The 18,075-nt window shown below is 33.3% G+C and overlaps 2 protein-coding genes and 1 non-coding gene across 7 annotated transcripts; all 3 read left to right on the forward strand.

Annotated features, from left to right (window-relative positions):
• Positions 1–309: 309 nt before the first annotated feature.
• On the forward strand, positions 310–7,952 carry LOC123900016 (two-component response regulator ARR11-like). 5 transcript variants are annotated; one of them, XM_045951302.1, is made up of 10 exons: positions 310–535; positions 1,190–1,245; positions 1,411–3,957; positions 4,042–4,440; positions 5,478–5,648; positions 6,059–6,208; positions 6,311–6,625; positions 6,716–6,789; positions 7,115–7,520; positions 7,690–7,952. In XM_045951302.1, the coding sequence occupies exons 4-10, from the start codon at positions 4,230–4,232 to the stop codon at positions 7,716–7,718; spliced, it is 1,356 nt and encodes a 451-aa protein (XP_045807258.1). In that variant the 5' UTR covers positions 310–535; positions 1,190–1,245; positions 1,411–3,957; positions 4,042–4,229; the 3' UTR covers positions 7,719–7,952. The 5 variants fall into 5 exon arrangements, with proteins under 5 accessions (XP_045807258.1, XP_045807259.1, XP_045807260.1 ...); XM_045951303.1 differs by lacking the exon at positions 1,190–1,245 and having other exon boundaries at positions 4,042–4,193; positions 4,346–4,440; XM_045951304.1 differs by lacking the exon at positions 1,190–1,245 and having other exon boundaries at positions 4,042–5,214.
• Positions 7,953–9,274: 1,322 nt separating this feature from the next.
• On the forward strand, positions 9,275–10,762 carry LOC123896034. Its single transcript, XM_045946486.1, has one exon. It carries the CDS (start codon positions 9,422–9,424, stop codon positions 10,760–10,762), a length of 1,341 nt encoding a protein of 446 aa, XP_045802442.1. The 5' UTR covers positions 9,275–9,421.
• A 4,950-nt stretch (positions 10,763–15,712) lies between these two features.
• TRNAG-GCC lies at positions 15,713–15,783 on the forward strand. The gene has a single exon. It is a non-coding gene; the product is annotated as a tRNA-Gly (tRNA).
• Positions 15,784–18,075: the final 2,292 nt, after the last annotated feature.

Raw genomic sequence — 18,075 nt, forward strand, 5'->3', positions numbered from 1 at the left:
GTGTTCTTTTGGTTCACAATATGTTATGATTTGACACCTTGACTTTGTGGTTCAAATTTTGGTCGGAGAATGTGAAACAATTTTCGGAAATTACCAAATTGGTGAGGGTGTTGCCCTTATAGATTGAAATCGTATTTGCATTACAAAAGGGCGAAATTGTCATTAACGCGAAAAATTGGCTTAGATGAATGAGAGAACTTTCATCAAAATATTCCCATTTTACCCCAAATAAAGTAGCAAACAAAAACGAAAAAAAATTAAAGTTAAGGGCAAAAAGGGTTTTTAGAGATGATATTACTTTCTCATATTACTAGTAGATAGTAGATTTCTATGTCGCTCCAAAGCAAGAAACCCTTCGGAAAAAGAAAAGAGAGAAACTTGTACGCATAGAATGAAAAGAAATAAGAAATGTTACTTTGCAAAAGAATCACAAACTATTCATTCATTTGGGGTTTGTTAAAGAACATAGCTTTCTGTTAATTTCACCATTCATTCAAATCGTTCATAATCAATGGACATTCTGGGTCATCAACAGGTCTTTACCTCTTTCCCATTTTGCTTCATTTTTTATTTATCTATCTGCATTTCCCCTTAATTCTATAAACAAAACAAAACAAAAATATTGACAATACCAATATTATTATGCTGATTAATTATTATAAGGAATATTTATGGTAAAGTTATTTATAGTTTGGGAACAATTAGCCATTTAACTGCTTCCATGTTTAAAGAGTGATTCATGATTCTAAATTGGATTTGTGTGTGTGTGTGTGTGAAGTGTTTTTTTTAGCATAACTGTGTTTAGGGTTGAGTGCAAGGGGAAGAGGTATGCATTATGGACTAGTTTCATATGCATCTTTTTTGGAATGAGATATAAATTGTGTTTACTCTAAGTAAGACCAAATCCACTCGATTTCGACTTTTTAAAAGGATTGATAATCCTTTACTTTTCAAGAAATCCTTCATCAGTTGTTGTGAAATTGCCGATTTTTCTCAATCTTTATGATTTGCTCCTATGGAACCAAGGTTGTCTATTTCAATTTTTGTGCTTTCTTAAAATATATACATATACAACGGTTCAAGTTTTGTTTGATATTTGCAGAGTTTTTCACTATCGAAAATTAAGATATGAAGTGGTCTATAATTTTCTGAATACTCGGTATAAGTCACACATTCTTGTATAATCCAGTGTAGAGAGGGAACAATAATTGAAGGAAAAAAGGGGTAGAAGTTGACTTTGTATAGGTGAGAGTAAGACAAATGATGATCAAGATTTTCTTTTTTCTCTTTTTTTGTTCTGAGAGGAAGAATTTGTTTATGTTAAAGTTACTTGTGCCATGGTCTTATGCGGTGTTTATTTTGTTGCAAAGTTTGGGTCTAAGGGTAAACCTTGTTGCTTTTGATTTACAGGAGCGAAAGGATTTTGAGAAGGGGAAAGAGTTCAACATCACATTTCTTAGGAAAATGAGAAGCAAGCATCGTCGAACTCAAGAAGCGTCCAGATGAATGTTACAGAGTTTTATCACTCAACCAGAGTCAGAAACCATTGAAAAACAGTCATCCAATATATCTTTAACACAGGGGAGTCCATTTTCAAAATCATTTTTTCGGCAAGTTGTATTTTTAATATTTTATCAGCATAACTAATTGAAATATTTTTATCACATGATCAAAATTAATAATTATTTTATCTCGAGCAATTCATCTTTAAATCCAACTTTTGGATACTCACTTAGAGATTTTTCTAAGTGAGTATGCAGAAGTTGAATTTAAAAGACTCGAGGTAAAATAATTATTACTATTGGTCATGCGAATAAAAAATATTTCAACCAGTTATGCTGATGAAATTTTAAATATACAGCTTGCTGAGAAGATGTTTTTGTTTCTCTTCAAGTTGGATGAGAATTGACTCCCCTGTGTTAAAGATATATTGGTAGAATGTTTTTCAATGGTTTCTGACTCTGGTTAAGCGATATTCATCTTGATGCTTCTTGAGAATGTTGCGGGAGGATTTTAAATATGCAGCTTGAATAGATGTTTTTGATTCTCTTCAAGTTGGAGGAGAATGTTACGTGGTAGTTGTTCAAAAGCTTCGACAATGAAGGCAGTGGGCCTTGAAAACGAGGCCTAAAAAAAAGGAAAGTTTCAAGCTCTAATTTATCTGAATTATACAGATGTTTCCATTTATTTAACTTACACTTGTTGTTCTTTGGATCTCTCACACTATTAGGAATTTTGGAGAATGTTTGTATTGACTTGTATGCCTTATAATTAGGTTTCATCTTGCTTGCTCCTACTTGAGTTTAAGAGGCAATATTCCATTACTCTTTATCTCTCTCACCATGTAAAATACACAAGAAGTGATTATAAAATTCTGAAATGGTTAAGTTTCTCGCTTTTTGATGTTATTTCCACTATAGTATGTGTAAATGAAAAATAGAGTTTTGCGACTTCAACTTTCCAAGGTTACTTTTTAGTTTCTCTACATTAGATTTATGAAAGAATGAAAATCTAAATCTGTATTTAAATTTTAAAAATGATTGTTAAATTACAAATAAATTGTAGCTCTGTATTTTTAGAGGTCCAACTTAGGAAGTTACATAACAGAGTAACAAATTGATTGATAAGAATAAGATACTTAGTCTATCACACCCTACCAGTCGTGAAATATCAACTGAGTCACTGACATGTGCATTGCATTTACTAAGTTTTAGGTTTTAGTGTTTTATACAAGTATGATAGCTCTACATAATTATAAGCCTAAGAGACTCGAGCTTTAATTTTCCTATTGCCCCGGTCTTCATACTTTAACTCACCAGAGGTTTGTTAATTAAAAAACTTAATCATAATATTGGGTGAGGGCTAAATAAATAGAAAGATTGAATAGTGAATATAAACCTACAAATAACTTTGTTTGGTGATAGGATTAAATTCAAGACCAAAAATCTAGAGTTAAATGTTAATTACCTAGGGCCAAATGATTAGATTTCTACTTCATTTGGCTGAACTATTCTGTAGCCTGTAGGTGCATGGTGTTCATTCTTCTTCAAGAACCCTTAATTGGGGTAGAAGAATTAGTTTGGCTTTGCAAACGGCTAAAGCTATTATATACTTCATTCATCAAACCCACCTGTGATCATTAGTTATACTAAATCTTCTAATGTTCTTATTGATCAAAATTATAATGCTAGATTAGGTGATTTTGGTTTAGCACTTACATGATAGGGTAAGGTCCTATGGGTTATCTTGATCCTTTTATGTCACTCCTGATAATTTGAGTACTGAGATTGATGTTTTTAGTTTTGGTATTTCATTGTTGGAGATTATAAGTGGAAGGAAAGCAATTGATGTTTCTTATTCGCCGCCATCTGCTGTGGATTGGGATATTCCACTTATTAAGGGAAAGTTTGCAGTTTATGATCCTAGAATACCACCTCCTAAGGATCCTGTTGTGAGGAAACAATTGACTTTGATTGAGGCGAAATGTGTTAGGTCTTGTAGGGAAAGAAGGCCTTCGATGAGCGAGGTTGTTAATTGCCTTTGTGGGTTGTGTAAATTGGTTCCGACTTCCGAATCATTCGTGGAGTGGTTTCAATGTTAATAACCCTTGAATGATGGTTGAAACAGTTGGACGTCTGATTTAACCGAGAAACAGCCAGTTAAGTAGTTCAAGGTTTGCGGAAGATGGGAATTATGGTGGTTTGGATGTAGATTGTTGAAGTCTGTATTGAGATATTAGAGGAGAGTGTATTCAGATTTGGGGTTTAGCAGTAATTTGATGGATCTTATGGCTACGACTGAGGAGGCGGAATTTATACGAGATGCTGATGGTGTTGTTCAAACTAGTTCTAAATCAGTTGAACAAGTTTCTAGTTCTAAATTTAAAGCAGGATGTGTAAAGGCCACATTTTTTGTACACAGCATCTCTGCCAACAATTTGGATTGAGATTTGAAATGGTGAGTCCATATATTTAGGTGGTTGATATTTCGCCTCTCATTTTTTTGTGATACTATTCAATGCTAATGCTATACCTTGTGCAGGGATGTTGATTTGATACTTGAAAGATGAAGTAGACATACTCTAAAGAGCGGCCACAATCAATTTAATCCAATGCTGCAAGTTGTTGGCTAGATTATTGGCTGATCATTGGGATTGCCTAAACGCTCTCGGGTTAAAGGTTTATTAAAATGAGGTAGGACTATATTGGAAGAGGATACCCTACTTTTCTATGTTCAAGTTCTTAAAAAAACTAAATATGGGTGTTGACAGTATCGGAATATCGATGTTAATTTCTTTCCTTGTATTAGCCATCAAAAGTAAGCATTTTTTTTATATATATCTTAGAAAATTAAGAAAAGTGAAGTTTAAAATAAAAGGGCAAAGTCGCAAACCCTACGCAGCCACGCCTTCAGTTGTTCCGCCGTTTCTCTTAAACTCGGGTAAGGGCATTGAAAACCCTAATGTAATCATCATATTTATTGGATCTTAGTAATGCTTGTTATTTGTGATTTCTCTAATTTTTGTGTTTGTTTGTTTTCCTTTGAATATAGTTCACATACCTCGTGTTTTCTTAAGATCTATGTTTAAACCGTTCCCTAGATCATATAATTAATCTTAGTAGATTGATTCGGAATGAAATATAACTGAAATGAATGTGTCAGATTCTCTGCGTGATCCGCTTTGATGATAATTGTTAACAAGGTTTTAATTGTGCTGTGGTGGTGGTGCTATTGATTGCGATTAGATCTTAAATGTGGTTATGGTTGTGTGGCGGCTATTATAGGCTGATTCAAAATTTTGACTTATGCTTCGGAGATTACAATGTATTTTGACTCCTTTTATGTATCGGCATCGATTACATATTCGATACCAATTCTCTCGGATATACATATCCGTGAAGTATCCAATTTTTATTTATTTTGAAAATATAATTTATCTATTTCTAAGGCAGACTTTTTTATCCGTCAATTTCTCTGTGCAAGTGCTAATGTCAATACAATATCTTTGTGTGAGTGTGTTTGTGTCCATTTAAACAGTTTTATTCTCTGCCTATACCTATAAGTCCATTTCAATGCATGACTCTTTTCATTGTTAACTTGATTCATATTTGTGCTAATAATAGTTGTATTTATATTTTTTCGCATTAATATTCACTTCATAATTACAGTATTCTGGATTTTTATTCCAAAGTTGAAATAAACAATATCCAACAGGTATTGTGTTCTAGCTTATAAATTAATGTAAATGGAATACATTGTTAGTTTGGATTTTTTATTTTAAATTACAATTATATATTTACAAAATTTTATAATTTTATGTTTTTCATGTTTGTATGTATCTAAGTTGCACCTTATTACATTTTTCAATGATATGCATATAGTTGTAATGGAAATGTATTGTATCTGAAACTCGTATCATATGTATGCATCGTAGATGCTCAATATGCTCCGACTCACTCAACAATTGTTGCAAACAGGTTCACTTCTCTGTATTATACTCTCGTTTAACATGGAGTTCAACATGCCCCAGTTAGCGGTACCAAGGATCTACACTGGTCCAGTAGCCGGTGTCAAAGTGTTGGTTGTGGATGCTAACTCAGCATGCCGAGCAGTTATATCAAAATCGCTTCTTTCACTTGGATATGAGGGTAATTGGCACTTATTCTAAGCTAGTAGTTATTTTTACTATTTATATTTGTGGCTAATATGCTGCTCAACTTCACTCAGATTTCGCTGCAACCTTAAAGTTTCAGATATTCCATAATGCTCGCTGTTATATCTACTAACCTTAAGATCCTCATATAATCTGATAAACTTATATTTATGTATGCATGTGTCTCCTCTCTTGAGATCGTCATATAATCTGATAACTTATTTTAATGTAGCCATGAAAATTATTTTTGCTTCTTGAGGCTAAACTGTTGAGATATTAATGTTTCCAACTTTGCATTTTTTCTACTTAATTTTAAGAAACTTTTTGACTCTTGCGATGTATAATGTATTTTTTTTGGATTTATTTATTCATAAAATGTTTATCTTGACATTCTTTCATTACTAGTTGCAACTGCTACACTAGCTTCCGAGGCTTTATCCATTATCGGAGAGAAAAAGAATGAAATCAATCTCGTGCTTGTGGAGGCTCAGTTGCCTGACATGGAAATATATGAGCTTGTAGCGAAAATGAAAAGCTCTAATATTCCATCTTTCAGTAAGTTCTAAGATCATCTTTGGCTTTTTATTTTCTCTAAGCCTCATATGCCAGTCATTAGGTCAATTGTAAACTGACAGTAACTATTCGTTGCAATTGTAGTTATGACTTCTTATGATGATGACATTCTGTCCATTACACAAGCGCTACATATAGGAGCTAAATGGTCTTTTAGAAAACCGGTTCGGATTTCTGATCTACAACAGCTGTGGCGATTCGCAGTGTGGAACCGGTTTGAACGAGCATTCTGCGAAGAAGTATTTTACTATTGGTGGCCAGAAGTGGTTACGAATGGTAAAGCACAAGAATCTTTTGATAATAAAGATACTATAGTACTCCTGAAAACCAGAAGGCGTACCTGGACTGATGATTTACATAGGAAGTTCTTGGATGCTGTTCAAACAGCAGGAATAAACGGTGAGTTTAGCCTCGTGTATTATTTATTAATTTCTGAAGTAGCTATTAGCTATAAGTAAAAATAATGGTTGATGTCTTTCTTGTGTGAAGCTCCACCGAAGACAATATTCGAGCTTATGGATGTGGAAGGACTTAAGAAAGAGAGTGTTAGAAACTATTTAAAGGTTTGTTCCTTGTAATGATGCATATGTATTATTTTGTGCGACTCGTTTTTTTACTTCTTTAATAACTGACATGTGTGGAAAATGTGCAAGCACGCTGCTTAATGTAAAATATGAAACTAAATAGGCAGACTTGGGGCAACTGGTGTGCGAGGCTCCCACCATTAGGGACTTACTATTACAATAAAAGTTTGAATTTTGTTTTCATAATTGTTAAATTCATTTATGTTTTAGCAGGCAGCAGCGTTAGTCATCTGCTACAGATATTGTTTCTGCATTACCATGTGGTATTCTAATCACGGCCTAATAGTATATTTGCCTGTTTCAGAAATATCGTCAATCTATGAATCTACATGCTAGTCCAATGGGACAGCATGTGAATGGAGATGTGTCTCTGACTAAGAAAAGTCGAGGAAAACGCTCTCTATCCTTAGGGAGTCAAGGTGTTACCGACAATCCAGCTTTCAATCAGAAGGATCTAAGTAATTTTGTACCTGCATCTGAAATAATCAGCCAGGTTGTAAATACTGCTGATGGAAAAGTTTCTAACGCAGGACAACAATTGAATTTTTCAACCCTGCTGGCCTTTAACATGTCCGATCAATTTTTCCCAGCACTTCCTATTGCTCTACTACCAATAGAAAAAAATGAAAAGATTGATGAAGTTTATAATGCAAAAGAAAGTCAGATGTTTACTGATGAGGATTTGAAAATGTGGTTGTCGACAATTTCAGGTATGAATATGTCAGTAATATATTTATTATGCGCACGGGCCACGAGCACAAATGTGTGTACATTTTCATCTTGTTCCTATTACTATTTACGGCTATTCTCCTTTTTTTAGTTTGTTATTTTTCACTATTATAGTTAAAAAGTTCTAATGAGGACACTTTCATTTGGCAGACAATGTGACTCAAGATGCTGTTGCTTGAAGCTGTGGAAGGATGGCAAGAAAATAAGAATTTTCTCAATAACTTTATTTTTTCTGTCATTTTTGCATCGAGAATTTGATATTATCACTGGTAATTGCTAGTTTTGATTTAAGTATTCATATATGGAACTTGTTTAAAGAGGATGGCAGCGTCAACATTAATACTTGTTTGCTTATATATGATGAAACCTAAACAAGGAATAACATTCTGTTCTTAATATATATCCATTCTACATATTTGATGTTCTTGGCCCCCAACTATGGTTATGTGACCAAATGTGTGATGATTTCCAGTTAAGAGTTTTGTATATTATAACAGGAACCCTGTATCAAGGTGATTGAGATTTGAGACCATTTGTATTGACCTATGATGCAGGGACACTCTTCTAGTTAGGCGTGTCCCGGTGTTGGACTTGCGTTAATACACTTATAATTACATTGAATTATGCTATTTTCTCAAATTGTTATCGATGTCAACATGTGTTATATCTTTGTATGTGTTCGTGCTTCAAATGTATTGATATGGAAAGAGGGTCTAAGCCCGAGTTAGGGATGAATCTCAATTGTAAGGCATAAGGACCCGATTTACAAAGCTTCTCTTTAGTCTATTATTACTAGTAAATTTTTTGTGCTTTTGCATGAATCTAGGGACAATGTAGTAGAAAATAAAGGAGTTCAAATTCCCTCCATTTCCTTAACCTTCATTTGCTCTAGTTTTCGTAATATATGTCTGCCATGTGGCAATCAAATATATTTTAATGGTCCAGATTGAAATCAATTGGTTTTTATTTTACTTTTAAATGATAATAATAGAGAAGCACTATTTCACTTGGAAGATTGCTTGTAATTTGTGAACTCATTTGACTTTTCGTCTACCTCAACATAGATACAGCGTCTAACAGCCACAAAAGGACACAGAGTGGTGAGAGAATCTGATACGATCATGAGTTCCCTAAACATGTGGAAGGAAACTTATAAAAAAAATGCATAAAAAAATATTTGGATGAAGATGCTTGAGCCCAACTTGAAGCCCAATTCATATGATAAGAAGCATCTTTGGGCTGAATTGTGGTCTAATATTATTGGACTAAATAAAAAAATAATTAAGTTCAATTTTCTTTATTTTTATTGTAATTTTCGTTTTTGGTATTAGGGGAGTTTTTAGATGACCTTTAGTTGCTCCCTAGGCTATCTAGATGCTTCCTAGTGGCGCACTAAGTTATTATAGTGGCTAGTGAGAATTTATAAGCATGTTAGTGGAAATTTTCTAAGTCCTATGATGAATGTATGATAGTGGACAATAAATCCTACTATGTAAGGATATGCTATAAATAGGACTATCATGTACTTTTCAAACAACTTGGGAATATAATCTAATTTGAGAGTTTCTCTTGTGAGAACTTTTTCTTTGTTCTTGTGATAAGAACATTGTTCTTGAGATAAGAACTTTATAGTGTTGGTTCTACCGGCAGGTCGCGGTTAGGGTCGCACTTTATTTGATAACTTTGGTTCTACTGGCAGGTCGCGATTAGGGTCAAGTTCCTCTTTTCCTTGATAACTTTGGTTCTACCGGCAGGTCGCGGTTAGGGTCAAGTTCCTCTTTTACCTGTTTTCAAGACGATCCTAAGCGGTTGCTTATCAGTTGGTATCAAAGCTTCGGCTCTTGAAATCAGAGTTAAAAAAAAAGGTTTGAGCAATTTAATCATGAGTGGAGGAGGAGATCACAATGAATTTGATCTTAAATCATTTGCGGCGGCTGTCACCCAACAACTCCAAGCTTTAAACACGAGAATGGATAGCTTTCAACAATCGAGCCGAACTAACAGTCGAAGACATCCAAGTTCAGAGGAAGATGAGTATTCCGATAGAAGAAGTAATGAAAGGAGGCAAAGAGCTGAATCAAGAAGAGATAGTCATGTGGGAAGCGTTAAGATGACGATTCCTTCATTCAAAGGTAAGAATGATCCTGAACTATATTTAGAGTGGGAGAGAAAGATTGAACATGTGTTTGATTGTCACAATTATTCTGAAGAGAAAAAAATTAAACTAGCCGTTGTTGAATTCACTGATTATGCTAGTATTTGGTGGGATCAACTTGTTACTAGTAGGAGGAGAAATGGGGAGAGGCAAATCAATACATGGAATGAGATGAAAATTGTCATGAGGAAAAGATTTGTACCTAGTCACTATTATAGAGATTTGTATAGAAAATTGCAAACTTTAACACAAGGGTCCATGAGTGTTGAGGATTATTACAAGGAGATGGAAATAGCCATGATTAAAGCCAATATTGAAGAAGATCGTGAGGCAACTATGGCTAGATTCATTGCAGGATTAAAGAAAGAAATAGCTGATGTGGTAGAATTACAATACTATGTGGAGATGGAAGATTTATTGCACAAAGCTATTCAAGTGGAAAGACAATTGAGAGCTAAGAATACTTCTAAGTTTTCTTCTAGTTCTTCATGGAAATCAAATTTGCAAGACAACAAATTATTCTTAGAGTCAAAAGAAGATGCAAGGGACAAAAACTCATCTGCTCCACTTAAAGGTAAATTGGAAACAAGCTCATCGTCTAGGTCTCGAGATATGAATTGTTACAGGTGTAAAGGAATTGGTCATTATGCTGTTGATTGTCCAAACAAAAGAGCTATGACATTGTTGGATAATGGAGACATAAAGAGTGAGGGCTCTAATGATGATGGAGTGCCTTCCTTAGAGGATTGTAGTGATGTTGATGTTGCTGAACCTGTGAGTGGAGAAGTCCTTGTCACTAGGAGAGCTCTTAATATGCAGCCTAAGATAGGAGGTGATGAAGAGCAGCGTGCGCATATTTTCCATACGAGATGCCACATAAATGACAAGGTATGTAGTTTAATCATTGACGGTGGAAGTTGTACTAATGTAGCAAGCACTTTATTGGTTGAGAAATTGAGTTTGCCCACTTTGAAACATTCTAATCCATATAGACTTCAGTGGTTGAATGATTGTGGAGACATAAAGGTGACTAAGCAAGTGATGATTTCTTTTTCCATTGGTAAATAAAAGGATGAAGTTCTTTGTGATGTAGCACCAATGCATGCTGGACATTTACTTCTTGGGCGTCCGTGGCAATTTGATAGAAAAGTTAAGCATGATGGATACAAAAATAGATATACCCTTGTTTTGAACAATCACAACATTGTTTTAACACCACTTCAACCTGCTGAGGCCTATGCTGATCAAATCAGAATTTCAAGAGAGTGTTCGGATTTGAGGACAAATCCTCTTGAAGAGGGAGAGAATGATACGATCATGAGTTCCCTAAACATGTGGAAGGAAACTTATAAAAAAAATGCATAAAAAAATATTTGGATGAAGATGCTTGAGCCCAACTTGAAGCCCAATTCATATGATAAGAAGCATCTTTGGGCTGAATTGTGGTCTAATAATATTGGACTAAATAAAAAAACAATTAAGTCCAATTTTCTTTATTTTTATTGTAATTTTCGTTTTTGGTATTAGGAGAGTTTTTAGATGACCTTTAGTTGCTTCCTAGGCTCTCTAGATGCTTCCTAGTGGTGCACTAAGTCATTATAGTGGCTAGTGAGAATTTATAAGCATGTTAGTGGAAATTTTCTAAGTCCTATGATGAATGTATGATAGTGGACAATAAATCCTACTATGTAAGGATATGCTATAAATAGGACTATCATGTACTTTTCAAACAACTTGGGAATATAATCTAATTTGAGAGTTTCTCTTGTGAGAACTTTTTCTTTGTTCTTGTGATAAGAACATTGTTCTTGAGATAAGAACTTTATAGTGTTGGTTCTATCGGCAGGTCGCGGTTAGGGTCGCACTTTATTTGATAACTTTGGTTCTACTGGCAGGTCGCGGTTAGGGTCAAGTTCCTCTTTTCCTTGATAACTTTGGTTCTACCGGCAGGTCGCGGTTAGGGTCAAGTTCCTCTTTTACCTGTTTTCAAGACGATCCTAAGCAGTCGCTTATCAGAATCCTTGTGCCGCTGTCTGCTGGCAGCGGCGGTGGTTCTCCCCTCTTCTTCCATCTTTCTTTGGCTGAGAACTCTTTTTAATTTCATGAGTCAATAGAAGAGAAATAATTCACCAATGGTGGCTGCAAAATCAATTAAAATCAATATTCATAAAATTATAGTTGTGTTTATTTTTATTTTTATGCATAAATTATTTATACGGTGCCTGTAATAAATTAAAATGAGAAAGTCTTTGAGATGACCAAAGAATAGAGACACAATGGTGGGGGCTTGCAGTGGATCGATGGGCCTTCGTGGCGGCGGTGAGGCAGCGCAACAAAAGCAAGGCAACAAGTCAGATATATGGATAGGTGTTGGGTTCAGACGAAGATACGGATGACAATTGGATTTGGATCCATACCTAGTGGGTACATGCAAAAGATACTCACAATGCATAGGGAAAAAACTTGCATTTTGAATACGAGTATAAGTAATTACTCGCAAAAATAAGTGAGTGTGGATACGGGTAGAAATGTCAATTTGCATCTGTTAACAGAGTTCCCCATGGAGATTATGACACTGTTTGGTAAGTCCAATAAGCTAGCTTATAGGTTATTGAACTAGCTTATAAGCTTGTTTGATAAAAATATGAAGTATTTGGTAACGAGCTAGCTTATAGCGTTTTTTGAGATGCTATTTCAAGTAACGTATGAGTTTATAGCTTATAGGGACGGACATAAGGGGGGGCAAGTAGGGGCTGAGGCCCCCCCCCTCTTGTCATATTCTTTTTTTCATATGCTTGTTTTTGACACGTACTACATAAATTGATATTTGAGAGAAATTAAAAAAAAAAATTGATATTTGAGAGATGTGTTATAAGATTAGTAACCACCGTTTGGTGCAAAACATGCACCCACAACATAGTAATCGTAACAATTTACTTTAAAATATTTTGATAATATATATTATACACTATTAAAGTCCAAACTCAATTAAGTTAATTCTGATTGTTTGCTATAAGTGAAAGATTATTTTCATGCTATGAAGATTGTGAAAAATATGTTGAGATATAAGATAGAAAATGAATTTCAAACTAATTAATACGATTCAATTGTTGATAAATTTTATGATATAGAGCAATGTCGTGTACAATTTAGATAAACAATGTAATGTATTTTTTATATTTTTTATTAAGCATATTTAAGTACCATTATAATTATTATAATTTATTTAATATTTATTATTTAATTATTTCGGCCCCCTGTTTTATAGATTTCTGGATCCGTCCCTGAACTTATAGCTTTATACATTTTTCCCATTTTTACCCTTATTATTTTTATTTTTTATTTATTTTTAAATATAATAACTACCCACTAACCATGTACTTTTACGTCTTTTTGTACTTACAACAGCTAAATTTGTCAAACACTTTAATTTTATTGTACTAGCTTTTCAGCTATAAGCTATCAGCCATCAACTATCAGCTATAAGGTAACTTTTCAGCTATAAGCTAGCTTTTAAGCTATCAGCTAACTTATAGCTTATTTTTACCAAATAGAGTCAATCTGTTTGAAGCTCCAAAAACTAAATTGTACGGGGATGGAGAGACAAGTTCCTCCGAAGACATTTCGAGGGCTTCAAACCCACCACCACCACCACCACTCCCTTCCCCCTTCTTCCCTGCCAAGCATGATAATATTATATACGTATACGTATCATGTTATTTGTATGTAGTATAATATATGTGTCATATTATTTATTTCTAGTATACACAAGTTTTTATTTTATTAGTCATTTTAGTTTTTAAATATATTATTAAGTAGTTAATTTAGTCTTCAAATGTGTTTTTCGTTGGTCAATTTAGTCGATAAATTTGATAACAAAAGACACAGTATGAATGTGTTTGCAATTTTAATATATTTAGGAACTAATATGACAGCATTTCATATATTTAGGGATCAATTTTTTAATTTGTTCTTTATCTTTATATATTATTTTATTACCGGGAAAGTATTCTAGCCCTCCGTTAGATGAATGTCTGGATCCGTCTTGGGAAGTACCCTATGCCACCGCGGATTTTCCGACCCCGATTATATTTTTTTAATTATTTTTATAAAAAATAATTAATATATTATAAAATAAAGAGTCATCAATACTGTAATCATCTTATCTTCTTATTTCATTACCCCAAGTAATCCTAGAAAAGTACACCAAGTACATACACAATGTACACATTGTCTACTTACTCTTCTTATTTTCTTTGTTTTTTTTTTTTTTTTTTTTGTCTTAGATGAAGTGGTAAATCCACTAAAAATAAACTCACATAATTGTGAGATCCCAGGCTCGAACCTGGGTCACGACGTCTGACCTAATAATTTCGGCATTTTTTTGCCAGTTGAGCTAGGACTTATGAGACATTTTATTTGTTATTGATGTAAAATATGTTTTTATTTTTAAAAAAAGGAAGATACAAAATATGTTTTTTTTTTCCAAAAAAAAAAGGAAAAATTACAAGTTATTAGTGTCATTTTTTTTTGCCTTAGATGAAGTGGTAAATCCACTAAAAATAAACTCACATAATTGTAACATCTGACCTAACAAATAACAATTTCGACATTTTTTGCCAGTTGAGTTAGGACTTATGAGACATTTTATTTGTTATTGATGTAAAATATGTTTTTTTTTTTAAAAAAATAATGAAGATACAATTTATTTTATTTTTTCAAAAAAAAGGAAAAATTACCAAGTTATTAGTGTATGATTTTTATCGAAAAGTATAAAAATTTTGTTAACAGACATTTATTCGACCCAAAAAGTTTTTTTTTTTTACTCAAAAACAACAATGTTCATTCATTTATTCAAATTCATAGAAAATACATTAATCGAAATCATTACATATTTAATTTCGCTAAAAACTAATAAAGATGAATCTGCGAACAGGCTCACAACATACAAGTTAATAGCATAAAACAGCCTAATGTCTATGACAAAGCCTACAGTTGATATGACAAAATTCAAATGTCCGGAATAGTCATGCATCCGGATCAACAACGTTGACGACGCTAAAGTCATTGAATCTGCATTGAATTTGGATCGAAACAAACCTACAAATTTGAACAAACACAAACACCGTACTAAGACGGATTAAAACAACATCAGATGAAAAAATCTCAAATAAAACTCGAATGAAACCTAAAAATATGTGAATATTATCACTTGTTTAAATAAAAAATAATAAAAAGGAAACAACCATAGAGTTATTTATTGAAATTTTGTTAACTGACGTTTCATTACCCCCCACCCCACCCCCAACTAGTTGTACTCACTAGTAGGGTTGGGAACAGGCCAGGCCAGGCCAGGCCTTGACAGGCCTAAGCCTGGCCTACGATTTTTTTTCAGGCCTGAGCCTGGCCTGCGGCCTATCAAATGTTATTTTTTTTGGCCTGGCCTGAGCCTTTTAAAAGTCTGGCCTGACCTTGTAGCCTGTTTAAAAGCCTGTGTTACATTAAAGCTTCTATATATAGTTTTTTTAAATAGGCTAAACAAGCCTTAAAAAGTTTACATTTAAATTTTTATAAATTCTACAACATTAAAAAAAAGCTAATAATATGATTAACACAATAATTAAAAACTAATAAAATAATAAATACGATTACGAAAAATAATAATTATTATAAATAATATTTTTTTATAAGATATAAATAATAATATTATATAAATAATTATTATTATAAACAGGCCGGCCTATCAGGCTTCGTAGGCCTTTTTAGAAGCCTAAGCCTGGCCTATTTATGTAAACAGGCCGTTTTCAAAGCCTAAGCCTGACATTTTTAATAATCAGGCCAGGCCAGGCCAGGCTTATACAGGCCAGGCCAAAGGCCCCTGTAGGCCGCCTGGCCTATTCCCAACCCTACTCACTAGCAATCAATTTTATTTATTTATTTATTGAATGAAAAAGGAAACACATTGATAAAGTAGCTATATACAATTATCTATTATAATTTCAGAACATAGAACAACAAGCACCAGTGGTCTAGTGGTAGAATAGTACCCTGCCACGGTACAGACCCGGGTTCGATTCCCGGCTGGTGCAATTTCAAGGGAGCTGTGATGATAAATATTCATAGTGTTGGGTAACACTACTTAATCTGAAACATTAGATGAGATGAATTCCTCTGAGCTCCTTTCTTTTTTTCGTGCTATGTTATTCACCAGTAACCAAGCAAGCACTTGTAAAGAATCCAAATTGCAATGTGAAAATATCACAAACAAATGGCAAAGTTTCACAAAGCTCATATGTCTTCAATATGTATATTAGTTACTTGAGGTTAAGAACAGTTGTAATGTATTGGAACAAAATTACCTTTTTCAAAAATGGTCCTGTCACTATATTGATCTAATACCGGCTGCAAATGATAAGCTAATCCATGCTTTCCATACAATTGAATCCAATCTGATGACCAGGTGTTCATCTTTGGTGTGCTACAGAAAAATGTAGATCATGTAAGTATAAACTACAAAAGCCTTCCTAACATGGAAAAATGCATGATAAATGATAACAATTACAACAAAATTGATACATTTCATATTGAAGGCGCGTCGGTGACTGATACATGTTTTTACATTCAACCATTCCATTTTTTTAAAATATTATTGGTGTCAACATGTCAGCGTTGTTTCCATCTCTGTGTTTTATAGACTGTTAAATCTTCTCACTTTGTACGGCTTAGGCACACAGATGGTCCCAATTTCATACATATAACTCCTAAACCAAGAGTCTCTGCCTCAAACATTGATGGTTCAATATCCTGATATAGAGTTTCAACTTTCAGCAGTATAAGAAGAAACAAAAGAGTATTTAAGGTTTAATTGCATCTTTGGTCCTTTACGTTTATTTTATATTTTAAGTTGGTCCTCTACAAGCATTCCATATTAGAGTATTTTTAAACTAAGATTACATTAGTCTTCTTCATACCCTTTTCACAAGAACAATTACACTATGAAACAAGAATAACTACTAGAAAGTTAAAATAATCAGACAAATGGGGCTATTTTCCAAAGGGAGTAAATCACTTTTTTGGCTCAAGTTTGATTGAAAGTTGAAGGTAAAAGATGTTTGTTTCTTTTTAGAGTTTAATTGAGGAGTAATTCACTTTGGTTACTCATATCGAAAAAAAATTACTTTTTTTTTTTTTTGCATAAAAAAAAATTATTTTGGTTACTCACCGAGTGATTCAGTTTGCACATGCATTCGATAAGAATATACATGTTTGAATAAGAATTTTGTTTAAATTGATTTATTTAAATTTATCTACTGATATAGACACTATAAAACTGTTTGGAAGAACTTATGACGTCGCCACAAAGTGTTTGAGAAAAAGCGGCATCCTTTTCGTTTTATCTAATTGAATTATGTTGCATTTACTTTCGTTAAAAAAATTAAAATCAAGATTTACTTTATGAAATTTGATTGAGATTTAAGTGTTTAACACACTCTTATATGTCACTATAAGTTATAAGACATAGGGGTGTACATGGATTAGCGGGTTTACCCAACCCGGCTCAATGTTGTAACGGACTAACGGTTGGTTATTTTACTAGACCTGATCCGGAATACTTTATGTGGTTCGAGCTTTGGTTTTAACCAAACCTAAATCAATCCGGCCCACGTACACCCCTAATAAGACAATCTTCTTGTGTGACAATGTATCCCAATCATTTAAAATTCTATCATAACGTTTCTCTTGCGACAATGTATCCCAATTGATTATGAAGTGAAAAAAATCTATTTAAAGTAATAGAAGAACAAGAAAAATAGAGTAGAACAAAAGAGAAAATCTTACTCTATTGTCACAACACCACAATATATTTGGTTCACAATAGAGTATGGTTCCAGAAAAAAGAATATATAACATGAATGCAGTGGTGGAATCCAACGAAAAAAAGTAGTGTTAGAATATTTTCGCTCGATCTTATGCTATTTGTATATGTCGAATAAAATTCATGTGATTTGTGGCTCTTGATTTGATGTGTTTTTGTTGTGATTTTCCATGTATGTGGTGAGGATGGGAGATTTGATTTACAGGTTGTAGAGTTGTATCAAGACATTGTTAATACTATACACACATTCAACATCATTGAGATTGTTATTTACTAATGATATTGAGATTAAGAAAGATTTTCACTAATCTGTTTTTGTTGCAAATAAAAAAATAATTAAATGAAGGATAAAATTAGAAGATAAACCTACCCCAAAACTAGGTTCGATGAACAAACATGACATATATACATGAGTTTTGGTATCAGCTTTTCATAATAACATTAACAACAATATCCTTGATTTTTTTTAATAGCAACAAAAATCTTTTATTAACAAACTCATCAT

This window comes from Trifolium pratense, linkage group LG7 (assembly GCF_020283565.1).
Source record: "Trifolium pratense cultivar HEN17-A07 linkage group LG7, ARS_RC_1.1, whole genome shotgun sequence".
In the NCBI taxonomy this organism is placed as follows: domain Eukaryota; kingdom Viridiplantae; phylum Streptophyta; class Magnoliopsida; order Fabales; family Fabaceae; genus Trifolium; species Trifolium pratense.